This window comes from Castanea sativa, chromosome 10 (genome assembly GCF_040712315.1).
Source record: "Castanea sativa cultivar Marrone di Chiusa Pesio chromosome 10, ASM4071231v1".
Lineage (NCBI taxonomy): Eukaryota > Viridiplantae > Streptophyta > Magnoliopsida > Fagales > Fagaceae > Castanea > Castanea sativa.
In genome coordinates, this window is record NC_134022.1 from 32643000 (window position 1) to 32666874 (window position 23875).

A 23875-nucleotide genomic window follows, 5' to 3' on the forward strand; every position below is an offset into this window, starting at 1 on the left:
GTCCAAAAGCCAGAGCGCAATCCCGGAAATCGAAAAAGGCAAAAACACGGAGGCACAGCACAGCACAGCACACAGTTTGCAGACACGTAGTCATCGGATCCCATTGCGTGGCACTTTCTGGTTGCACCACCTTAATCCCAACATCATTACCCTTTTTTTTTTTCATCTTCACTGTCTTAATTAAAATAAAAAATACTTCCAAAATCAAAACAAACACAAAAACCCAAAAACCCACTCCACCCATACCATATATAAATAAACAAAAAAAAAAAACACAAATCATCACACACACACACAAAAACACTTCCATACTACTCTGCATGTGATGCGCACTGCGCCCACTCCCTTCTCGAAATTCCCACTACTCAACCCTCTGCTTTCTCTGCCACGTTCACGGGCACACACTGTGCGCACTACACCCCCATGCGCACCTTAGCATCATCGTTTTTCCTCTCCTCTCTTATTTCAAATTCTTACAAAAAGTCACACTGATCAAACACTTCACTCACTCACTCACTCTCAGTCAACTCTCTCTCTCTCTCTCTCTTACACTCTCAGCGTTTTCGATGGTGAATCGTGTGGTTGTGTTGGTTTTCTTGGCTTGTTACTTCGTTGTTGTGATTAATGGGTCGGGTGGGGCTTTGACGTTGTCGTCTTCGAAGCTGATACACCGGTACTCCGAGGAGGCGAAGGCGTTGTGGGTTTCGAGGAGTGGGAATGTGGATGTGAAGTGGCCAAAGAAGAACAGCTTGGAGTACTTGGAATTGCTCGTGAGAAACGACTTGATGAAGAAGAAGAAGAAGACGCAAAACATGAAGCTAGTAAACCACTACGACTTGCTTTTCCCTTCCCATGGCAGCCAGACCTTGTTCTTCGGCGATGACTTAGCTTGGTAAACTGTCTCTGTTATTTATTTATTTTTTTTGAAAATAATTTAAATGTCATTAAGATTAGTAAGAATATATATATTTTTGAAATGGTGGATGAGACAGGTTGCATTACACATGGATTGATATAGGAACACCGAATGTGTCGTTTATGGTAGCGTTGGACGCTGGAAGCGATTTGCTTTGGGTCCCATGTGATTGCATTAATTGCGCTCCCTTCTCTGCTACTTATTACAATAACACTATGTTGGTACGTTCTTTTATTTTACTGTTTTTTTGTTTTTGTTCTTCACTTTTTGTTCTACTTCTCTGACATTCATTTTATTAAAAATACTTGGTACTTTACTATGATTTCTTTGCTTATCTCTTACTAAGATTTATTATGTTTCTAAAACATATGCTAATAATGCAATTACGTTCTGAACAATGATGAAATTCTGAATCTTTTACTAGTTTTCTGATCCTCACATGATATTTGTTGTTAGAAATTATACTTGATAGTTTTGTTTAATGGATGAGTATTTATTATATATATCAAAAAAAAAGTAGGACAAGAAAATCTGTTGTGTCCCCAAGGTAGCATTATTGGGAGGGGACCACGTACCAGGAAGTTCGAATTCTATATTCCATTGAAGACGGTATCTCATACCCCTCGGTATATACATCATCCCTCTCTTCAAAAATTATCTAACAAGAAGATATGTTATTCTCTCTCTCTCAACATGTGGGTCCCACGCAACATTCAATCTTTTAAGGGTGCTTGCATCTATATATAAAAATGTGTTCATTTTTTGAATGGGTTGAAATGGGTCATGTTCACATGAATCCGATACATGTTTATTAATGATGTGACCTAACTTTTTGTTGGTTTTCATTCCACCGTTAAAATCACTTTTTCATTTACTAATAATTACTCACTACATTTTTGTAAAATAGTTTGTAGAGATAGTTTGTATCTCTAGTATTACTCCTGGTTGAAGTAATGCTACAAACATAAATTTTTTTACAATATTTTTATAAATTAATGTTGTGGCTAACTTCTTTGTTGGTTTTCATCTAGATCTACTATTAATATCACTTTTTCATTTATCAATAATCACTTACCACATTAACTGTTTGTAAATTTTTTTTGTAAAATGGTTTGTATCCTTAGCATTACTCTTAGGTTGAGGGGGTTTGACATATAATTATTAAATGAGTTGGGTTAGATTTAAGCTATGTATTTAAAGTAAGTGAATTCCCTTATCTCATCCCCTTCCCCTGTATATGTGTGTGTTTCTCAAAAAAAAAAAAAAAAAAAACCTATGTATATGAATGCCTTACCTCAATACAACACGAATTGCTACCCCTACTATGGGGTCTGCATGTTGTGAGTGAGAGAGAGGATATGTATGTCCAATACATAAGATAGTTATATATTGCTTTGCTCCCCTTGGAGCCAAAAATTTATATGTATAAAATAATTCTGTGTTGTGTTTAACTGCATCTCATTTAAATTCTCTCTCTCAAATGATATATTTTTCTTCCTTCCATTCTATACTTGTTGCTTATTCATGTCACTTGAACTAAGAGTGCTTTTGCTTCTATAGATTACATGTTCTTGTTCATCAATAAGACCAATGGATTGGTTACTTGTAAAGGATTTTAAATTGGCAAAAATCTTATGCTGTTAGATTATATTGGCAAAATATATTTGTTAAATTATATTTTTTTTTATTGTTTCTTATCCAAAAATATTAACTTTTTTATTGTTATTTCTTTATAAATCTTTCCATCTGCTCTCCCCCCCCCCCTTCTTTCTGGCCTTTTATTCTGCATTTTAATTCCTGAATAAATGTGGAATGTAATTGCTTTGCACTGGTGCACATAGTTGAGCTAAGAATTGTAAAAGGTTTAGCAGTTAATTCCAATGATTGATTGGCAGGTGCTCCCTCGTGTTTGGGGCATCAATTATGCAGGATAGGGACTTGAGTGAATATAACCCATCTTTATCAAACACCAGCAAGAATCTACCTTGCAGCCATCATTTATGCAAACTGGGTACCAATTGCAAAGGTCCTAAGGAGCCCTGTCCATATATTGTTGATTATAGCTCAGCAAATACATCAACTTCTGGATTTTTGGTTGAGGACAAATTGCATTTGGCATCGGTTAGCAATCATGCAACAAAAAATCATGTGCAGGCTTCAGTCATTTTAGGGTGTGTTTGTTTGTCTTCCTTTGTTTCTGCTGCTGTTATTATTATTATTATTACAATTTTCTTTTGGACTGGTATGCGTAGCAGATTTCTTTCTGATACTTGTTATGTTTCCTTCTTTTTTTGTTTTTGTTTTTGGGTATCCAATTTTATCAAAGCAGCTGTGGCAGGATACAAAGTGGTAGCTATTTGAATGGAGCTGCTCCTGATGGTGTTATGGGACTGGGACTTGGGGACATTTCAGTTCCAAGTTTGCTTGCAAAAGCAGGACTGATTCAAAATTCTTTTTCAATTTGCTTTGATGAGAATGATTCTGGGAGAATTCTTTTTGGGGATGAAGTGTTTGCCACCCAACAATCTACTCCATTCTTGCCTTCTGCAGGAAAATAGTATGCCTTCTATTTCTGACCGTTGTTAGCTAAGTGAATTCTCTTGGCAAGGTCTTTAGTCCTAGAGATGGTATTCTCGGCATGCCATTTTCTAAATAGTATGTTTTGCTGTTTCAGTGGTGACTATTATGTTGGACTAGAGCATTATTGTGTTGGGAGTTTCTGTCTCAAGCTAACCCAATTCCAAGCTTTGGTTGACAGTGGCACATCCTTCACATATCTTCCAACTGAAGTCTATGAAAAAATTGTTTTCGAGGTGCTTCCTGTTTTTAATTTTATAAAGCTTAAGTTCTTCCCTATCGTGGCCTGAAGATTGTTTTTTCTTAGTACAGTTTGACAAGCAAGTGAATGCTACCAGGATTCACCTTCAAGACAGTACCTTTGAGTACTGCTATAATGCCAGGTTGGATTCTAGATGAGGTCATTTTATTTTTTGGAAATCCTCTTACCAGTTCTTCAGAACTTATAGTCATCTGTTCATTTGTGTAACAGTTCACAAGAGTTGCATAGCATTCCTAGCATGAGACTCATGTTTACCACGAACCGAAGCTATCTAATCCATAATCCCTTATTAACTGACTCTGAGAATCAGGTAAGTCTATATTCTAGATTGTCTCCATTTTAACATAAACTAATGCTACTACTCTTCTCCAAGAACTGAGTTTGCAAGAAAGTGGACCGTGTGCCTAATATTGCACCGAGGAATGAAAATCCACATTAAAAACAAAATTTATTTTGTCTCTGTGTGGCACAAATGTTAAGTTTATTGTTTGTGTGTGTGTGCGCACCTCTGCGCGCAAGCGTTTGCAGCATAGTTGTCAATATCTAGTACTGCTTGGGTGGATCTACATGTCATTGCCACTATACTCGTCCACGTTTCCTCAGAGCCATCTGGTGATGTGAAATGATATGAAACACATCAGGAAAAGTAAAATAACTGGTTGCGTTCTGTAGTATATGTAATTTGTGTTTTTATGTGTGCCTTTTTTTCATTTTTTTTTTTTTTTTCCTTTGGGGGTTGAGGGGGTTGGTTATATTGAGTGCATAAACCTCTTTATCCCCTGATTGTCAACCATCCATGGATTTAAATCATTTCTTGTTCTTCCCATCTGCAAATAGATATTTGTTTCTTTCCTCTCAAATATATTCTGCATACTAACACTCAATTTAAAAAGTTGTCATGTCTATGGGATTTCCAGAAAGAACATAAAAAAATCATCTTTAATTACCAGGAAACATGACAAGCACACTACTTAACAAAAAAAGATTTTTCTAATAAGATCCTATAGTGATTTGATGCTGGGACTGCTCATATGATAGGATGCCGTTATAATGGATAGATATTAATTTTCTGAAATGCGGTGCAGGCATTTTCTAACTTTTGCTTAACTTTACTACAAACGGATGGTGAATATGGTATTATTGGACGTAAGTGTACCTCTCTGCTTCTTGTATTCCTAAGCAACTTGTCCTTCATCTTTACGTGTTTGTGTGTCACACAAACACATATTTTGTGTACATACGATGTATTCATTTCTCTGGGTTAACATATCTGTTGCAGAGAACTTCATGAAGGGTTATCGCTTGGTTTTTGATAGGGAAAATTTGAAGTTGGGCTGGTCAAAATCCAATTGTAAGTACTGATGGTTTTCTCACTCTGCTTATTTTAGATATTCATTGTTTAATCCTTTTGAAGGAAAACACTGTTTCTCATCTTCTTTAAATCTGGTTTCCACAAGCAGAGTTTGCAACTTTGGGTCAGAAAATGGTTTTCAGTTTAATTACACTGAATGTTAAAGCAAGTAATTGGCAGAATTTCTTTTTGGTGATCCTTTGAATTATTTCTTAGTTTTTTCTTCTCAGTTTCAAACTGCTTGTGAAGAATTGATATTATTTGAAGGATAGGTTTAGGTCTTTGCAAGACTTGTGAAACTTGGCAGAATTTTTCACCACTTTTTGTCATTCAAAGTTTGTCTCAGCTTTGACACAAGTTAGCCCTTACTAGACTTTTCATATCGTTCAATGTGATAGTCTGATCTGAAGTCCATATGAAATCTGATTATCCTAACAGCAAATCCATGTCTAGCCTCAGGTTTATTTTTGGGCTTGGATTTTTCATTCAAGTTAATCAGACTCGAGTAAATTATTTAGAAGAAATAATTTCAAGTAATTAAATAGATAGATGTGTAGGTCAATTTAAAATTTTTGAAGAGAGAAGAATAATATAAATCTATGGTACTTGTTGAGTACAACAATAATGAATGGGTCATACGGCAGTGAACGAACTGAGCTGAGCCAAGTATTGGAAGTTTAGGATTTGTTCATTTAAATTTATTTTGAACACGAGTTGAGCTGGAACACATTACCAAACAAGATTGCATGTTCAAGTTGGTTCATTTTCTTGTCAAACAAGCTTGAGTTTGTTCACGAGCTACTTGATTACAAGTAATAATATGATATCTTTTGAACTTGTTTACAAACCATGTAAGGGCTCCTATCTCAAAGTTAATTTTGATGGGGCCATGTTTAGGGAAGAAAATGAAGCGGGTGTAGGGAAGAAAATGCAGCGAATTAACTTTGAGATAGAAGCACATCGTTATGTAAGAGCTTGGCTTGTTTAATAATTGAGCCTAAATTTAGGCTTGAGCTTGGTGCATTTGTTAAATAAATGAACATAAACTAGTCTTTTTTTTTTAGCTGAGTTTGAGCTGTTCATTTACAGCCATGGCCTCCAGCCTCCACAGCTACTGTGGTCTCCTAGCTGTTCAATTTTACTTCCTTCTTATACCTTTCACAATAATCTCTCCCTTCACCAAAGGAAAGGAAAAAGGAAAAAGAAAAAGATGAAGAAAGACCACATCTTTTCAAAATCCCACAAGTATAATTGAGAACTTTTGAAATCTAAAAAGGTCAAGAAGTGTTTGGTGACTATTTGCAGGCACAAAGTTATCTCTACTAAAAAGCTTGACCCCAGGAGTTGTTTTAATCTGCTGATTGGACTGCATCTGTTCTAAGAGCACTGGTTTGTGCTTAGAGTGCGGAATGAAAGTGGCTACCCCTTGGACAGATTGGGTGTAGCTTGGTTGCATGCTTCTTCTATACCCACACCACATAGATTTCCATATAAATAATTAAATATTTGGGATTAATAGGTGGGCCATCAGTGTGTGCAACAATTTTTTCATTGAGCCCTTCAACCTTAAAAAATCAGGCTGCAATATTATTGGATACTGTGTTTTACTATTTTATGCTGCCTCTGTGTTTGGGGTGGAGGGGTTTTACATTTCTTGTCAGGGTTAATCTGTGTTGGTAGTCCAAACTGTTCTTGCTTGCATAGTTTTTAGGGTGGCTATTGACTGTTGTATTGTGTTTCTTTGAAAAGGTTCTTGAAGGTGTTGGTTATACCACTGCGTTACAAGTGAATATATTGCTAAAAATAAGTAATGTCCTTGATGATTCCACAATTTCATTGGGTTCTTGATTTAAAATTCTTATATATAAATATGAAGAACTTTCATATTATTATTATTATTATTATTGAGAGAAAGAAGTTTCATATTGAAATGTTGTTCATATACCTAGAAAGGAAATATTGGGAAGAGCTAGCGAATGTATAATGTACTTGTATATATGTTAAGGAAGAATACAGAAATTAAAGCCCTCTCAGCTGTGTCCTGCTGTAACATTATATTTAATCATTATCTTATGTAATGCCAAGTGGATTTTGTATGTTTAAATAAAACTTAATTTTTGCAGTTTGCCATCTTGTGAGTTGTTAAAAATTTTATTTTTGGGTTATTATTATTATTATTTTATTTGTTTCTCGGCTTTTGCCAACCAGTCCTCTATATTTAATCATTATCTTATGTATTGCCAAGTGGATGTTTTATGTTTAAATAAAACTTAATTTTTGCAGTTTTCCATTCTTTGAGTTAAGGATTTATTTTTGGGTTTGTTATTATTATTTTTTACTTGCTTTGTCAGCCAGTCTATATTTTTAGCTAAAAATACAATTTTGATCTGTCCTCAATACTTGCTGTCCAATCTGGGACTGAACTTGCTTTTACCATGTAATTCTCAGTCTTAACATTTACTCACCTTGAGTCTACAGGTCAAGATATAAATGGTAACCAAGCGCAGCTCAAACCTCCTTCAAATGATGGATCACCAAACCCATTGCCAACCACTGAGCAACAGAGCATCCCTAATACGCATGCAGTTCCACCTGCTGTTGCCAAAAGGGCTTCCTCCAATTCCTCTGTATCTGTGCCCCAGCAAATTCCCTCTTGGCTTGGTTTGATGATTTCATTAGTACTGCTAGTATTCTGTTTGCCAGTCACCTAATTAAATCCCATCTTGACTTGTAAATCCTATCTACTCCTTACAAGCTTCTAAACTCAATGAAATTTGCGTTTTCTTTAGGTTATTGTATTGATTGGGGGTTGATGTGATATAGTCATAGTCACCTGTTTTAGTTACCTACTTTCGGTTTATAGGTGTCTTTTGTTTTTGATTATTTAATGTTTAAATGTTGCTATTAGTACAAAGTTATTTTGAGATGCCTCAAATTTGATCATCCTATGCTTTTATCACTTATGTTTAAATTATTGTTAAACGTGACAGGTTTGTTGAAATATAAATTTATTTGAACTAGGGGTGCTCATGGGTTGGTCGAGCTTGGGTTAGGGGTGTAACCTGCCCACTCAACCTTATGATCTTTTGGACCTGCTATCGAACTGATGGATCTGGTGACATTTTTTGACTCAAAGTTTCAAACTTTTGGGTGGGAGATTGGGTCTAGGGTTGTAATTTTCTAAAGAGAAATGTTATGTTTACAATACTTATACAATAAATACTAAGTAATGTAAAATACTAAGTAATTATTGGCTATTACTAGTGATTAAACAAATATTCCAATTCTTGGTTCAAATTAGAACTATACACCAATGTTTAGTTCAAAAAATCTAGTACTCCTCTCTGACATCTAAATTCCCAAGAATATGAAGTCCAAAAATATAAGTATGCCTATATTTTGTTTGATTAGAAATTGATTAGATTCATAGAAATATGAAATATGAAATATTTGATTTATTTTAGGAATATTATAAGAATAATTTATTCTTCTTAAACTATCCTTACGTTTATAATACAATCTTAGGAGCATTATGCATAACTTTTATATGACTTCTTATAAATAAATGATAAGAAAAATAAAAGTTGTGCATTAAGTCAACTCTTCTAAAATAATAGTTCTAATATTTTTAAATAACACATATATTACCAAAATAATTATTTCAAATTTTTAAATGATTTATCAGGACATTGTACTTCGTGAATCAAAATTAATAAGTTTTAAAAAGACAACAATTTTTAAGTAGGAGATAAAATTAGTAATTAAAAAAAAAAAAGACATACAATTCTGAATAGGAGATAAAAATCAAATTCACTAATAACTCTTAACAAAATTTAACCATAAAATAAAGAATTTTGAATACAGAACATAAACATTTGATTAGAAAATGTTATATTTCATATTGTACAATTCTTTTCAATGTGCTCAAGTAACATAATGTTAAACACTAGTCATATTTGTACTATCCTAAAAGTTTGAGAAAGCTTGAAAGATTAGAGAAAGAGAGAAAAATAAGATGGAAACAATTTGAGAGAAAAAGCTTAATAGAATTGTGATTGTATTTCTATGTTACTAGGTTGAAAGATTAGAGAAAGAGTGAAAAATAAGATGGAAACAATTTGATGAGAGAAAAAGCTTAATAGAATTGTGATTGTATTTCTATGTTACTAGGTTGGAAAGCACTAGTCATATCTATACTATTCTAAAAGTTTGTAGTTTGAGAAAGCTTGAAAGCTCATAGAAAGAGAGAAAAATAAGATGGAAACAATTTTAGAGAAAAAGCTTAATAGAATTATGATTGTATTTGAGCTTAAGAGAAAAATCTATACACAAAGACTCTATTTATAGATCTCTATAATTGAACATGTGGGGATTCCAACCCTAACAAACTCTATAAATATCTTTGCTGTTACAACTAAAAATATCTAATTTAGCATTTTGGAAACTAAAGGTTGATGAAGAAGATGCAGAACCGTGGAAGATATCTTTCCAAGATGATGTTGTGTCTCTTGATTTAGAATCTCAATGCAACTAAAAAAAACGAGGGCATTTTCATTATAATATTGACATGCTTCACTTGATGTCATTTTCAACAACTTTAAAGCAACACCGTTTGAAAGTTACCATTAAATATTTGAATATCCTCCTCTTTCATCTCTTTTATTTTCAAGAAGGACTAGTAAGGTTACAATTGGTTAATCTTTTTAATGCATTCGAGTCACGGGGCATTACTAGGTTGAAAAGCACGGACCATATTTACACTTACACCCTAAAAAAATTAGTAAAGTTACAAATATTTTCCTTATCATCACTTATATAATTTGATTCCGTCTATAACACATCTGATATGGACTTAACATGCACATGTGAAATTGAGAATTTTTTACCAGTGGGCCAATAGGTAAAGATTTATATGTATTTTTTACTTTTCATAAAAATTGTAAGAATGAGGAAAGGATTTTTTAAAACCTAGGGGGGGGGGGGGGGGGGGGCTCCTCCTCCCTCAGCCAGTATGTATGCAAAAAGCACATATATCCAATCAAATCTATATAATCTAGGATATCATAATAAAAATATCAAACATAAAAATATGGGAAGTGTTACATTTACAAAACATTCGCAACAAATTTTAGGTGGTAAGTTATTATTTGTTTTAAATTGAACTCATCAATTATTGATATTATCTTTTGTCCACTAATAACAATATGTAAATATTTGATTTATTTTTGAATGTTGATATATATATTCACATGTCTTTTGAATTGTCTTAAAACAATTTGCCATCAAACTACTGGTAAGAAAGTAGTGACTTGCAGAATCAGTTTTCCACTTTTCCCCAAGAATCCTGCCAAATCTAAGGAGATTCAACTACCTAATTTCCGTAAGGACAGGTTTCGGTACATTCGGTCTAAACTGGGACAGGTTTATCAGTTACAATATAATATATATTTTTTAAAATCGAAATCTTTTACAAGATTCAAATGGGTAAAGATTCTTTAGGACATCATAGATAAGGTTACAAGATCTACTCAACTATAAAAATAATGATGTATATATTGTTGAATTTACTACATTATGGATATGGACTGTGTCCAAAAGCCCATGGCAGTTACCACTTTTTAAGGATTAGGCGGTGGTGGTTACATTAGATTACATAATGAACCTCTCACTCTTTAAGGTTTGGGCGGTGCTTACGCGTTAACGGTATATATATGTCGGTGCATTGGAAATAAGCTAATTAACATTTGACTGTTTTAATCTGCATGAGCATTACACGAAACTTTCAAAATAATAATACTAATTGGATAGATAATGATTCTTTGTCAAATGGTAGTCGGTTTCATTTCTATATTTTACAGATATGCTAATCTTTTTATCTGTAGGAGTATTTTATTTTGATATATAATTTGGGTAGATGATGAAAGTTCTTAGATGCTTGTCAAAACTATTACTGTAGTGAGTCGTTTTCTAATATTAACTAGTCTCTGAGAACTAGGTCTGTGGAAGACATGTGCCTTGATTTGTGTGTGTGTGTGTGTGTGTGTGTTGTTTTTAAAACATATAGAAGACTCATAACTCTAAAAGTCTCACAAATCCTGCATATAAAATGGGTTAATCCTAAAAGCAAGAAATGTATCACTAAGTTATAAGGTCATTGGTTATTATAGTGAAAAATGATGCTTTGGTCAAAGTGTAAGAAAGAAAAATGTATCATTTTGAAATAGGCACGAGGTTAATTTTTTACTTACAATATATATTGCGGTGAAGTTTTTGTATATAAAATCATTGTAGGGTTTTCAAGTCAGATACGTCAGGAAATTTGTCCAAATGCAGGATACTTGCGTGACAAGCTAGGCCACACAATTGTTGGTTTTTCCCTTCAATTTTTTTAAATCATTTAAATTCAAATTCTTAACGAGCCTTTATCAACTAAAAGTAACAAAAATTCACATGAGTTGAGACTTAATTTAATCAATCTATTTGAACAAAACAAATCATTTCGTGCAAAACTATAAGATCATTAGTATATATTATGAGAATTATGAAATTATATAATATCAATTATTTAATTAGTTATTGTCTTCATCAAAAGCTTATTGCTTAACTCGTACCTCCTAGCGTTTTTCAATAGAATCATCTAAAGGTCAAATTCTTACATCTCCAACTATCCATGTAACTAAAAAAAAAAGTTATTGTCAAAATATTTGTAATAAAATATCATATTATATAAACTTATGTCCATATCATATTCATATATTTAGTTGTGTTATTTTACTAATCTACCATACTTTTTTGTTTAAATATTAAAAATTGGATTGTACATATCATGCTTGCACTATGTAGCTCAATGTAAGTATAACTAGTTGTATAGCATAATTTCATCATGTGTCTCATTGCAAGTATGTTAAAATTATAAACATAGTTTACTTTAAAGTGTGAAACAATGTTATAAAAATACTACCCCAATTAAAACTCAATTATCAAAATTTCAAGATATTTAATTGGAGTTTCACTATTTATTTTAAAGCATTTTATAATCTATCATTCTATTTAATTTTTTTATTATAAAATTTGGATTTAAATTATGTGCACTTGTCAAGTAACATCAAATAAATTTATTCTATTATTGAATTTTAATAAGTTATTAAAATGTTTTATAATTTACATATAATTTTTTTAATGTGTTTCAAATGCTCCATAATTTGGAACAGGAATTTGACTGTAGGTCCGTTTGGCATAATATTAGTATATAATTAAGAACAACCTTGACATCTTTTCTATCTAATAGAAAAGATACTAATAAAATGATGGAGGGTATAAAGTCTTTAAAAATGAAAATTCATGATGAAATATATATTTTTTAAAAATGGAATATTTCCATTATAGAGCTAGCAGTCTTGAATTGATAAGAGCATCAGTAGTGGGATGGTCAAATGCCAAATGTAAGGTACATTTGGCATTCAGGCCCAAAATATGCTCAGCACAGGAATGGTTAAACTGGGAAAGGCCAAAATTTTTTTGGCATAGTGCTACAATACCATCTTAAATGTAAGATGGTACTGTAGCTGAACGGGATAAATTTTTTTTTTTAATACTCTTTCTCCCCTTTTTAACCAGGGAATTTCTCTCTCCTCTCTCATTATTTCTCTCTCTTCCTTCTCTCTTTCTCGTCTACTCTCTGCTCTCTTCAAACCCAAGACCTCGTGGGTTTTGACAACGGTGGAATCAGATGGTTCCGATGGGTTGGCGTGAGGGCTTTGATGAGTTTGAAACTCTTGAATGGGTTTTAAACTCCGATGGGTTTTGATGAATTGTGCATTCTATTTTGTGTGGTCAGTCATGGGTCTGTGTGTAATTTGTTGGCGGCGTTGATCTGGTGGCGTTGTGGGTCAAATGGTTTCGCTGATCTGGGTTTTGTGGTTTTGCCGATCTAGGTTTTGTGTGTGTTTTGTTGTGAGGCATGGATTGATTTTTATCTTTTGGGTTCAGATGGGTTGGATACTTGGATGTGGCAGTAATCTAGTGGTTTTTTTTTTTTTTTCTTAATTTGGGTTTTTGGTTCTAGTGGGATATTGGTGGGCAGTGGGCATGGTGGTGTGGTGATGATTGGATTGTTTGGATGTTGAGAAAGGGACAGAGACTTAGAGAGGCAAGGACAGAGACGAAGAGAGAGAAGTGATAGATAATCTTTTAATATTATTTTATTATATAATTTATATTATTTTATTGTGTAGTATTGTAAAATAAAAATTAAAATATTGAAAGTACTAAAAAATAGTATGATATAACGAGTAAAGTAACTTTTTAAAATAGTAAAATAAGATTGAATTAAAAAACAGTTGTGGATGCTCTAAGGACACGTATATGCATTGCACCATGCTATGTGCATTGATGTCCTATTAGTCTTTTTCAGTGCTAACAGAAGTAGGTTAATCAGACTGATAGTATAGACTACTAGTGCTTTGATTTTTTTGTAAACAATTATTTGAGTGCTTTGCACGTTGCAAATCGGTACATTGGCTTGGCGCCCCCCCCCCCCCAACATCGTCTCAATTGCCATTTGATCTGACATGACCTATAGTGAGGAGCTAGTTCTAGACATGCAAGTTACTGCAGATTTGATATATGCTTTGACCAAGTACTCTTGTCATTTCAATTCTGATGCATATCAAACCGAGATAGAGAAGAAGAAAAAAAATGTGATATGATATCCATAATTAAGTCAGTCTGAAGTTTAAATAAATGGTATGGCTTAAATAGGACCTAGCATGAATATTTGTACGAGCTTAACAAAGGAAAAAACGACTAGGTATGTTGGTAGCATAAGGCATATGTGTAGATAATATATATATATATATATATACACACACATACATTCAAGTGTTTCCTTCCCGAGGCCAAGTGTTTTTATTTTTTTTTTTTATTTTAATAAACCCTAGTCCAAGTGTTTGGAATATACAAACCTACAATACATTCATTATTAGCATGATGATTAGGGTAAGATACATTGACATGTAGACATAAATTACCCATAGTGTGTTGCTTTTTTTTTTTTGGGGGCTGAAAACCATAACCTGAGGCTGAGGCTGCAGGTTCTTGAGGTCCAAGAAAATTGTGATCTTAATTTCATATGGTGATGTGAATGGAAGTGATGATGGTGACACATCTATGTCACCAAGGCATGCATGTCATGCAGATTGCGAAATGATAGTAGACTGGGACCTTAGATATATGGTGGCCTGTGTCATATGATGGGCAATATTTTCTCGCCCAGTCAACACAAAGAAAGCTACTTCGTTTACAAAGAGATGGCTCCAATTGTTCCTTAAAAAATAAGCAATGGACTGATGGTATTGAATACAAGAAAGCAAATATATATGTGTGTGTGTGTGTGTCACCTCTACTTGTTCTTTTCCATGCAATAAGCTAATCTTATGTGAAAATTAGAAGATGTGCCAAATACATATTGTATGGGGTATAATCCCAGACTCATTGGATCTTAGGTCCTAACCTCATGGTATGGTGCGTGACCCCATGCCCATTGGGCCTTGGGCCTTGGTTCAGACACATTTTAAGGCCCAACCTCATCCCGAATACCATAATAGGTTTGCTCGGTCTTCAGCGTATTAGAAGCAAGCACATGCTGATCAATTTATATCTTGATCGGGAATGCGCTTGCTCAAGGCAGTTCATGTCCTCGGTAGCCCGATATTGCCTTGGGGAGAATCCCTACCGGATAGCCTTTTGGAGGCTAGAACTAGTTCCAATGCCATTATCACCGTTCCTAACAGAGCATATTCTTATCAGAAATGATAAGATTGGACCCTCTTCGCACGAGTGAGATCAGGAAGTAATCATAACACATCCACCCATCTCAAGTTATAAATAGGAGAATAGAATGTGAGGAGGGGGTTGGCATTTAAAAGGAGAAAATAGAGAGTAAAAGAGTGAGAGTATCAGTACCACTAGGAGGGAGAGCAATGCGCAAAGGAAAAAGAAAGGGAATTTGTGAGAGAGAGGGTGTCATTGAGTTGCTTGGTCAGGGACTATCCAAAGTAGGAAACTCTTAACCCACTATACAAATAAGTTGTGAACCCAATCCTAGGCCCAGCCCATCTAGGGAAGTTTGGGTACGCACACATATAAAATACATGAATGTTCATAATTTATACACGTCGTTGCATCTTGCAAATGCATGTATGCCTATCTTGTATATCAGAACAAAGCAATTGTGTACAACCTTTTCGTGTATATGATTATTTTCTCGAGTGTATGCAATTTTCATTTCACACTCACTAGGTTATTATAATGAGAAATCCCTTGAAACTGGCTCCAAGATGTTGTAGAGATGTTTTGAATTTAGGATCTTATGGATATCATGATGGCTTAAGAACCACTTACCTATCGGATATCATAATATTTATCTATGAATCTTGTGTTGGGAATATTACACAAAATAATAAAGAAAGAACAAAGTGAACACAGAACACAAACAAAAAATAGATAACTTGAAGGCACAAAATTGTTATTCTTAGACAATATTTGCCCTCACACTATTGTTGCTAAAGAGTTATCACAAACTTGTCCCTAAGATACAAACTAAATTGTTGGGTTCTGCAGATAACAATTAATTTTGAAGAATACCCATAAGATTTCTTTTGTTTCTTTTAAAACTAACTTTTGGGAGAGAAAAAATTGATATCAAGTGAACATAAACTACTATTTATACCCATAGGGTTATTTTCCTTCAAAAGACACGTACGAAGAGTTAAAATGTTTTATAAAACCATTCATTGAAGAAGACACAAGGCGTTGGAAAGTTGATATTGTTTGATCCCTCTTTCTGTCCTTCGAAGCACAAACCATCCTAAATATTCCTCTCAGCTTTAACTTACCCGATGACACTATTGGCTGGATTGGAAACAAGCGTGGGGTATTCTTTGTAAAGAGTGCGTATTATGTGGCTTTAGCCTTGGTGGATCAATTCGTGGAAGCTGAGAACTCAGCTGGGGACTATAGGACCCCTCTTTGGAAGAAGATGTGGCCACTGGAGCTACCTGCTAAAATCAGAATTTTCGCTTGGAGGGCTTGCATGAATGGACTGCCTACTTGTCTAAACTTGGAAAACAGAGGAGTTAGAATTGAAGGCTCATGCCCATTATGTAAGAAGGGTCCTGAAAGCCTCAAACATGCATTAATTCATTGTAGTAAGGCCTGAAAGGTATGGTGGAGTTGGCAGACTTGTCCAATAAATTTGGGAGAAGGAAACTTGGATATCACAGATATAGCTATGAGGATTATGGAAAAGGGGACAACTCTGGATATGGAGATTTTTTTCATCACAGCATGGTCAATTTGGTACAATAGAAACCAAGTGGTACACGAGCAGCCTTGCCTTGCACCCTCTTAGGTTTGGGATTATGCTCAAAGACTTCGGAGTGACTATAAAGGTGCCATAACAGAAAACCTTCTCAGGCAGCAGCCCCTTGGTGTTGGTTGGGCAGCTCCACCTCCAGACACGTTTAAGGTAAATGTAGATGGAGCTACAGCTGAGGATGGCAGATTGTCTAGTGTCGAGGTAGTGATACATGATTGTAGAGGTATGATGGTAGCTGCAAGAAGCAAATTGCTGAATGCTTCCTATGATGTGGAGAAAATTGAAGCTCTTGCACTTGAGTCTGGGATTCTTTTGGCCGGTGAATTAAAGCTTCCTCAGATAATTATAGAATCAGACTCCCTTGTTGCCATCCAAGTGGTGAATTCAAGATCCTGCCATTGAAATATGGGTCCTATTATCCAAGGTGCTCTTAATTTGCTTAATCAGTTTAGAAGCTGGAAAGTTCTCCATCTGAAAAGGGACTACAACAAAGTGGCACATGAGCTAGCTTAGTATGCTAGAAAGTCTAAGATGACTTAGACCTAGATAGGGATCGAGCCCCCTTTGCTCCATAGTCTGCTAATGTTAGATAGATCAAAATGCTAGAGTTGGTCCTTGTTATTGCCTTGTTGTATTTCAATCTCAGATATTAAAGAAAAGTTTGAGTTTCATTTCAAAAAAAGAAAAAGAAAAAAGAAATAAGGTCTTGGATTGACTGAGGTGAATTGGTTATGATCATCAAGACCATTACAGATTTAATGAAATTTGGTATGTATAATAATCACATTGGCCCACCTATCAGTAATGAAATCTAGGAATATTGTTGATCAAATCAGAGCTACAAGAACACCTCCTTGATATGTCTAAAGCGAACAATTGAAATGAAATGATGCATGCATACCAAAAAAAGACGAACATTTCTAACATTTCTTTATGAGTGGAATTGGTGATTTGGATAAAATTATTGGCAAAGGGTCCGTTTGGATAGAACTTATTGCTGAAAACTGAAAACTGAAAACTGAAAACACTGTAGCAAAATAATTTTAAAATGTGTGAATAGTACCGCGGGACCCATTTTTAATGAAAAAGTTGCTGAAAAGTGAAATTTGTGGGTCCATGAACAGTGCACGAATGCACTGTTCACAGAAAATTGGGTCAACACTTGCGGCTGGAGGAAAAAAAAAAAAAAAACAAAACAAAACGCTGACGCAGAAACGCCTATCCAAACTCCACCAAAGTCAAATAAATATTGTCAAGAGATTATGTATTCTAATATATGAGGTGTTGGATATAGTTTAATATTATTAGTGATATGGGAGATAACAAAACTTTTACATAATTTAGATACCATAAAATTCTAAGATTAAAGAATGTGGTAGTCCTTTTTTTATTATTTAAAAATGGTCATATATGATTGTCTCAAATAAAGCTGATCATCAAATGTTGGTAGTTGTAAGAGCACAAAATTTGGCCGCCCAAGCCCACCAAAAATAGTGAGATTGGAATTCCGAAACCCGACCCAAATTAATAGATATTTGTGTAGAGAGTGGGATGAACAAGTTTGAACTTCACCCGAGGACACAAATCGAGGAAGAAAGAACAGAGGCCTAAGGTTTAAATATATGAATGGACCTTTACAAGCTAGCCCGAGGATAATGTTCTTGATTGTTATAAATATTGTTCACTCTCTCTCAACTACTATTCTATCTGTGATTTCTGTTTCTCAATTCTCGCTGGATCCCCTTTATCTGAGAGTCTCTTTTCTTTATATACTCCATGGCATCTTGCATCCTAGCCCTCCATCTTTAATTTTTCCAAATCTCCTTAGGACACTTATCCCATTAGACTTCTGGTGAAGGTGGTGGAAGGAGCCGCTGAGTTGTGGATCAACTATTTAGGCCACTTCCTTAGTAATGCAGCTGATAAAGCTGTTGTCAACCATTTAATCTGGAGGAACATGTGAGACTTTTACAAGAAAATTTTCACAAAGATCCTATTCAACCTTTGAGGCACACACTTGCACCCATTATATCCCCCAAGGACGCTTCGTCACTTCCTATTTTATCCTCAGACCACCCCACTCTTCGGGCCGTGGACGCTCCTTCTAGAGGAACAATTGAAGGCTACAACGGTGCTTCCCATCTTTGGTCCTCGGGTCCCCACAATAGCCCCCTAAAACCTTGCTATTTTCACTGAGGTAAAAAGTAAGGTTTTAATAGTACCCCACAATCCATATGTGCCAGACGCGTTCCTACGTGGTAATGTCTCTTCACCTTTCATCACCACGCTCCTGATGCTTTGGTATCCACGATCTCACATTTATGGTGTCAGGTGGTTGCGTGTTACCCCACATTCTACGGTACGATGCTAATCCTACGGTCCTGGCCTACTCTCATTTATGAGCGGGAACTTTACCGCTCATTTTTCACCTCTATATAAGGAAAGGCTGGAAGTACCTTTGCCCCATTTATTCACTTCGCAATTCTTCATTGAAACAGTAGTCCGAGGAGAGATTCTTCCATTGCGAGTAGGTGCGTCCAAATTCTTTTATATTTTTTGCTTAGATTACTTATTACCTTCTCCATAAATTGCCATGGGTAGATTTGCTAAGTTAGTAGATACCCCCGAAGGCATGGCTGCCTTTAGGACCAAATATAGGATCCCAGATGGTGTTGAACTCCAATACTGTAAGTTAGGAGAGTGGTTAGTTAAAAATAGAGACCCAGGGTCAGTGGTAATCTCGATGATCGCCTTCATAGAAGGAGGGATGGAAATTTCCATAGGTAGGGTCACAAGGGATTTTCTTATGAACTATAGGTTGACCTCTACCTAATGTACCTCGAATGTCTTTAGAGTCCTCAGCAGTGTAGATATGATAAATCAAAAAATGAGGACCAACCTCATATGGCATGACGTAAATTAGGTGTACAACTATCAAAGAGGGGAAAAAGGGAAAGGGACCAACTATTACATCAAATGTTGGGTTCATTCCGTTAGGTTAATTTCATGCATGCTAGAATCAAATAAGGGTATGGATGAGGACTTCCTCATCGTCTCGGGAGACTAGCATGATGGATTGCACCGTTCCACCAAAGAGGGGGAACTAGGTAGGGTTCCCATAGACAATAGACGCACATAGGATTTTTTACACATAAGAAAGAATTTTTATAAGAATTTTTCCATAGCTTATGTTGTATGTTTTCTAGTAGACGAACATCACACCGCCCTGAGCAAGCACCTTGTGAACTTTCCCGATCTAAACCGAATCCTCAGATTAGAGATATTTCTTCACAAGGATGGTCAGCTTCGAGTAGTGCACGTGATCCTCGGGGTTTACCCTATCTCCAAACGCTTCCAAAGTCCAATGAATGTAATCAAAGCTAAGGACCCTAGACTAGCTTTGATTGACGTTGCAGTTCACTGCTTCTTGATAATAGGCCCTCCCCCTACTGGAATTTAGGATGCTCAACTTCCAGCCCCGCTCGTAACCAAAATACTATACTCTCGGGAGAACCCCTACTTTCGTACGAAGAAGCTAAAGAGCCCAATCTTGAACCTGTCCAAGAAGTGACAGACAAAGACTTTGAGGTTTTTTTACCAATAAGACACACCTAGTACCTCACATCACCCTTCACGTCCTGCCCAAGCTAGCTCCAGCCAAGAAGAAGCTAACATTCCAGAAGGGATGGTGTTCGAAGAAAAAACTCCAGAACTTATAGCCTTACTCAAGGCCTATGCTGGGGATTCTTCCCCAGTAATTCGAGTGATGCCAGTGGTGCCCTGACCACCAACTCCTGTTCTCGGGCGAGCATCCTTTGGTGATGCCGCAGAGAAAAAGAGGAAGATGGTCCAAGGAGGCAAGGGCCATGAAGGTACTGAGGAAGGAGAAATCATTTGCTCTTCTCAGTAGCCCCCACCCAAAGAGGCCCAAACAACCAGGGCCCAATTGAAGAAGGGTACCTCCTCTGGTGCCTCAAAAGAATTCGAAGGGGAGCAGCTACCCAAACCTTCTGTCTGGAGACCTTCTTTTACGATGAGTTCAAGGGGCCTAGTTATGGATGACGCCAACTTAAGAGACCAATAGAAAGGCAGGTCAGGCCTTGTGACGTAGCTCGAGCCTTTTGCCTCAAGGTATGGGGTTAGGCCCTCACTGCAGCTGAGGTTGATACTGAATCGGAGCTTAGGGCTCCTGACAGAGTATATTACTCCCCAGCCTTGCGCTTGGTCCCCAGTCCCCCTCAGCCCTCAGTGGACTTTGGCTCTGCCCCCACCTCTTCCTCGACTCAACCTACACTTACTTTGTCTACTACACCAGCTACTGAGAAAAGGCGAAAACAGCCAAACCTTGTGGATGTGGAGACAGAAGAGGTAGATGGCACGACTCAGTTGAAGAGGAAGAAGAAGGAGAAAGAGCCAGAAAAGAAAAGAGAGAAGGAGAAAGAGACATCAATGTAACTTAGCTCTAGACTTAGAGGCAACTACCCAACCATGTAAATGGGCTTAAGTTTAGTTGATGCCCCCTTTTCCTTCTAATGTAATCCAATTCTCAAAATTTAATGAAAACGATTAGACTTTACTTTATAATCTCTCATTTATCTAAGATTTACTTGTCTGATTGTATTTCCAGCTATTTTCTTTTCCTCATAACATTTGCAATGTTTTAACCTTTGATTAACTAAATCAACTCCCTTTACTTTACTATCTACTTTGGCATGACATTTAAGAAAGTTACTAGACTAACTCTTAAGGAAATGTTTTGGCACTTAGTAGAAATTTCTAACAATACTTACCTTAATTTGGACTTGGAATCTCAAAAGGCCCATCTGCATTGTGCCTGTAACTTGAGAAGGCAAGCAAGCTCCATAACTTTACTCTTTACTTAGAAAACTTCACATATAGGTTAATTTACCCAAGGTTTGTGACCTGAGGAGTCAAACAAGTTCGAGATTCTGTTTAACACTTAGAAAATTTTCATACAAAGGTTAATTTACTCAAGGTTTGTGACTCGAGGAGTCGAACAAGACCGAGAATCTGTTTAACACTTAGAAACATTTAGTACAAAGGTTAATTTACCCAAGGTTTGTGACTGAGGAGTGGAATAAGATCGAGGTTCAGTTTAACACTTAGAAACATTTAGTATTTACCTAAAAGTATCTCATGAATATTCTTGCAAATGCTTTAAGTGATGCTCATGGGCATTTTTCCGATTAGGTTATTATGACAAGGGTCTTAGTCCTCCACTGTAAATAGATCAAGCACTAATTTACCCAAGGCATGAGGTTTGAGGGACCAGACATAATCGAGGTTCTGTTTAGTACTTAGAATAGTAGAAAATCATTATTTTACCTAAGGTACGTGCTCCGAGGAACCAGGCGTGACCAAGGTTCTGTTTAATGCTGAGAGAAATAGAAAAACATTAATTTATCCAAGGTACATGGTCCAAGGAACCAGACATGACCAATGTTTTGTTTAACACTTAGAAACTTTTACACCAAGTAGTTAGGAATTGAGCCACGGCTACAATAATACAGAAATAAACCAATATTGAATAAAGAGAAGATCATATTATTAATAAAATAACAACATAAATTATTTATATTCCAAGGACATGAAACCACATTCTCGTCCAAATCTTCTAGGTAATAAGCCACAATCCCTACCACTGACGTTATTCGATAAGGGTCTTCCTAGTTGGGGCCTAACTTCCCTTAGGATGGATTCTTCACCGTTCCTACAACCTTCCTCAGGACTAAGTCTCCTAGGGTTAGTGGCTTCAGTTTTGTTTCCTTATCATATCCTCGCTTGAGTCTTTGTTGATAATGTGCCATCTTTACTGCAGCCATCTCTCTTCTTTCATCAACCACATCCAAGCTGTCCGAGAGCAAACGATTATTTTCATCAATGTTGAACTGATTAGTTCTTAGGTTCGGGAACCCTAACTCTAGAGGGATTACTACTTTTGCCCCTTAGGTCATTGAAAAAGGACTCTCTCCAATTGATCTTTGGGGCATGGTACGATAAGTCCACAGCACGTGGGGCAACTTATACATCCACTTTCCCTTTGTATTATCCAACATTTTCTTCAATCCAGATAGTATGACCTTATTAGTAGCCTCAGCTTGACCATTCCCATGAGGATAAGTAGGAGTGGAATACTTGTTTTTGATCCCCAACTCCCCATAATATCTTTAGAAAGCTTTGCTATCAAATTGAAGTTCATTGTCTAAAATCAATGTGTGAGGGACTCCAAATCTGGTGATGATGTTCTTCCATGTAAACCTTTTAGCATCTACATCCCTGATGTTAGCCAATGGCTCAGCTTCTACCCACTTGGTAAAATAGTCTGTCCCAACAAGGAGCCACCTTTGGTTTTTTATAGCTCAGGGAAATGGTCCCACTATGTCCAAGCTCCATTGAGCAAATGGCCAAGGGCTGGAAAGTGGATTTAGAACTCCCTCAGGTTGATGACTATTTGGGGCATATCTTTGACATTGATCACACTTTCTCATATAATCCTGAGAAGCTTTTTGCATGCTTGGCCACCAATATCCATGGGTAAGGGCCCTATGGGCCAAAGACTTCCCTCCTGTATGACTCCCACATATCCCCTCATGCAATTCTTCCAACAAGGGCTCTATTGCCTCAAGATGCACACACAATAAGTATGGTCCCGTATAAGAACATTTGTACAACTTCTGTTCATAACCAATAACGGGGAGCCTTCATTCGTACCTTCTCCGCCTCACCTTTGTCCTCAGGTAACAATCATCGCTTCAAAAAAGTCACTAAGGGGTCCATCTAGCTCGGCCCAACTTGAATGCTATGTGTCTCGGCCAAGGGCTTATTTGCAAGACTGGAACTAGCCATATCTTCAATCATAATGACCTTAGGTAAGTTTGGGCCCAAAGAAGTTGCCAACACAGCTAAAGAATCTGCATGAGAGTTCTGTCTTCTCGGGATCTACTTTAGAATAAAGCTCTTAAAATGGACCTGAGCTAATCTAACTTTAGAAAGATATCCTTGCGTTCGCTCATCCCAAGCTTCAAACTCCCCATTGGCATGGCCCACCACCAACCGAGAATCTGAATACAGCTCTACGACCTTGCCTCTCAATTGTGCAACCCTTGTCATCCCAGCTAACAAAGCCTCATATTCAGCCTCGTTGTTAATAGCTAGAAAACCCAATTGCAGTGACTTCTCCATTACCAATTTCTTAGGGGTTACCAACACAATCCCTACCCTTGCTCTTTTTCGGTTAGCTGCACCATTAATGTACACTTCCTAAGGGGGGAGTATTGGAGGCTGAAGTGGTCATAACACCAATTGCTTCTCCCCCCTCACCTTTTACCCCGTCAGCGAACTCTGCCATAAAATTTGCTAGTACTTGCCCCT

At 36.3% G+C, this 23875-nt stretch overlaps 1 protein-coding gene across 2 annotated transcripts; it reads left to right on the forward strand.

Moving 5' to 3' along the window:
* The first annotated feature begins 265 nt into the window (after window positions 1-265).
* LOC142611565 (aspartic proteinase-like protein 1) lies at window positions 266-8060 on the forward strand. 2 transcript variants are annotated; one of them, XM_075783629.1, is made up of 10 exons: window positions 266-892; window positions 993-1137; window positions 2846-3087; window positions 3243-3473; window positions 3591-3729; window positions 3806-3876; window positions 3966-4065; window positions 4841-4901; window positions 5035-5106; window positions 7585-8060. In XM_075783629.1, exons 1-10 carry the CDS (start codon window positions 567-569, stop codon window positions 7815-7817), a joined length of 1620 nt encoding a protein of 539 aa, XP_075639744.1. In that variant the 5' UTR covers window positions 266-566; the 3' UTR covers window positions 7818-8060. The 2 variants fall into 2 exon arrangements, with proteins under 2 accessions (XP_075639744.1, XP_075639745.1); XM_075783630.1 differs by having other exon boundaries at window positions 269-892; window positions 3246-3473.
* The last annotated feature ends 15815 nt before the right edge of the window (window positions 8061-23875 follow it).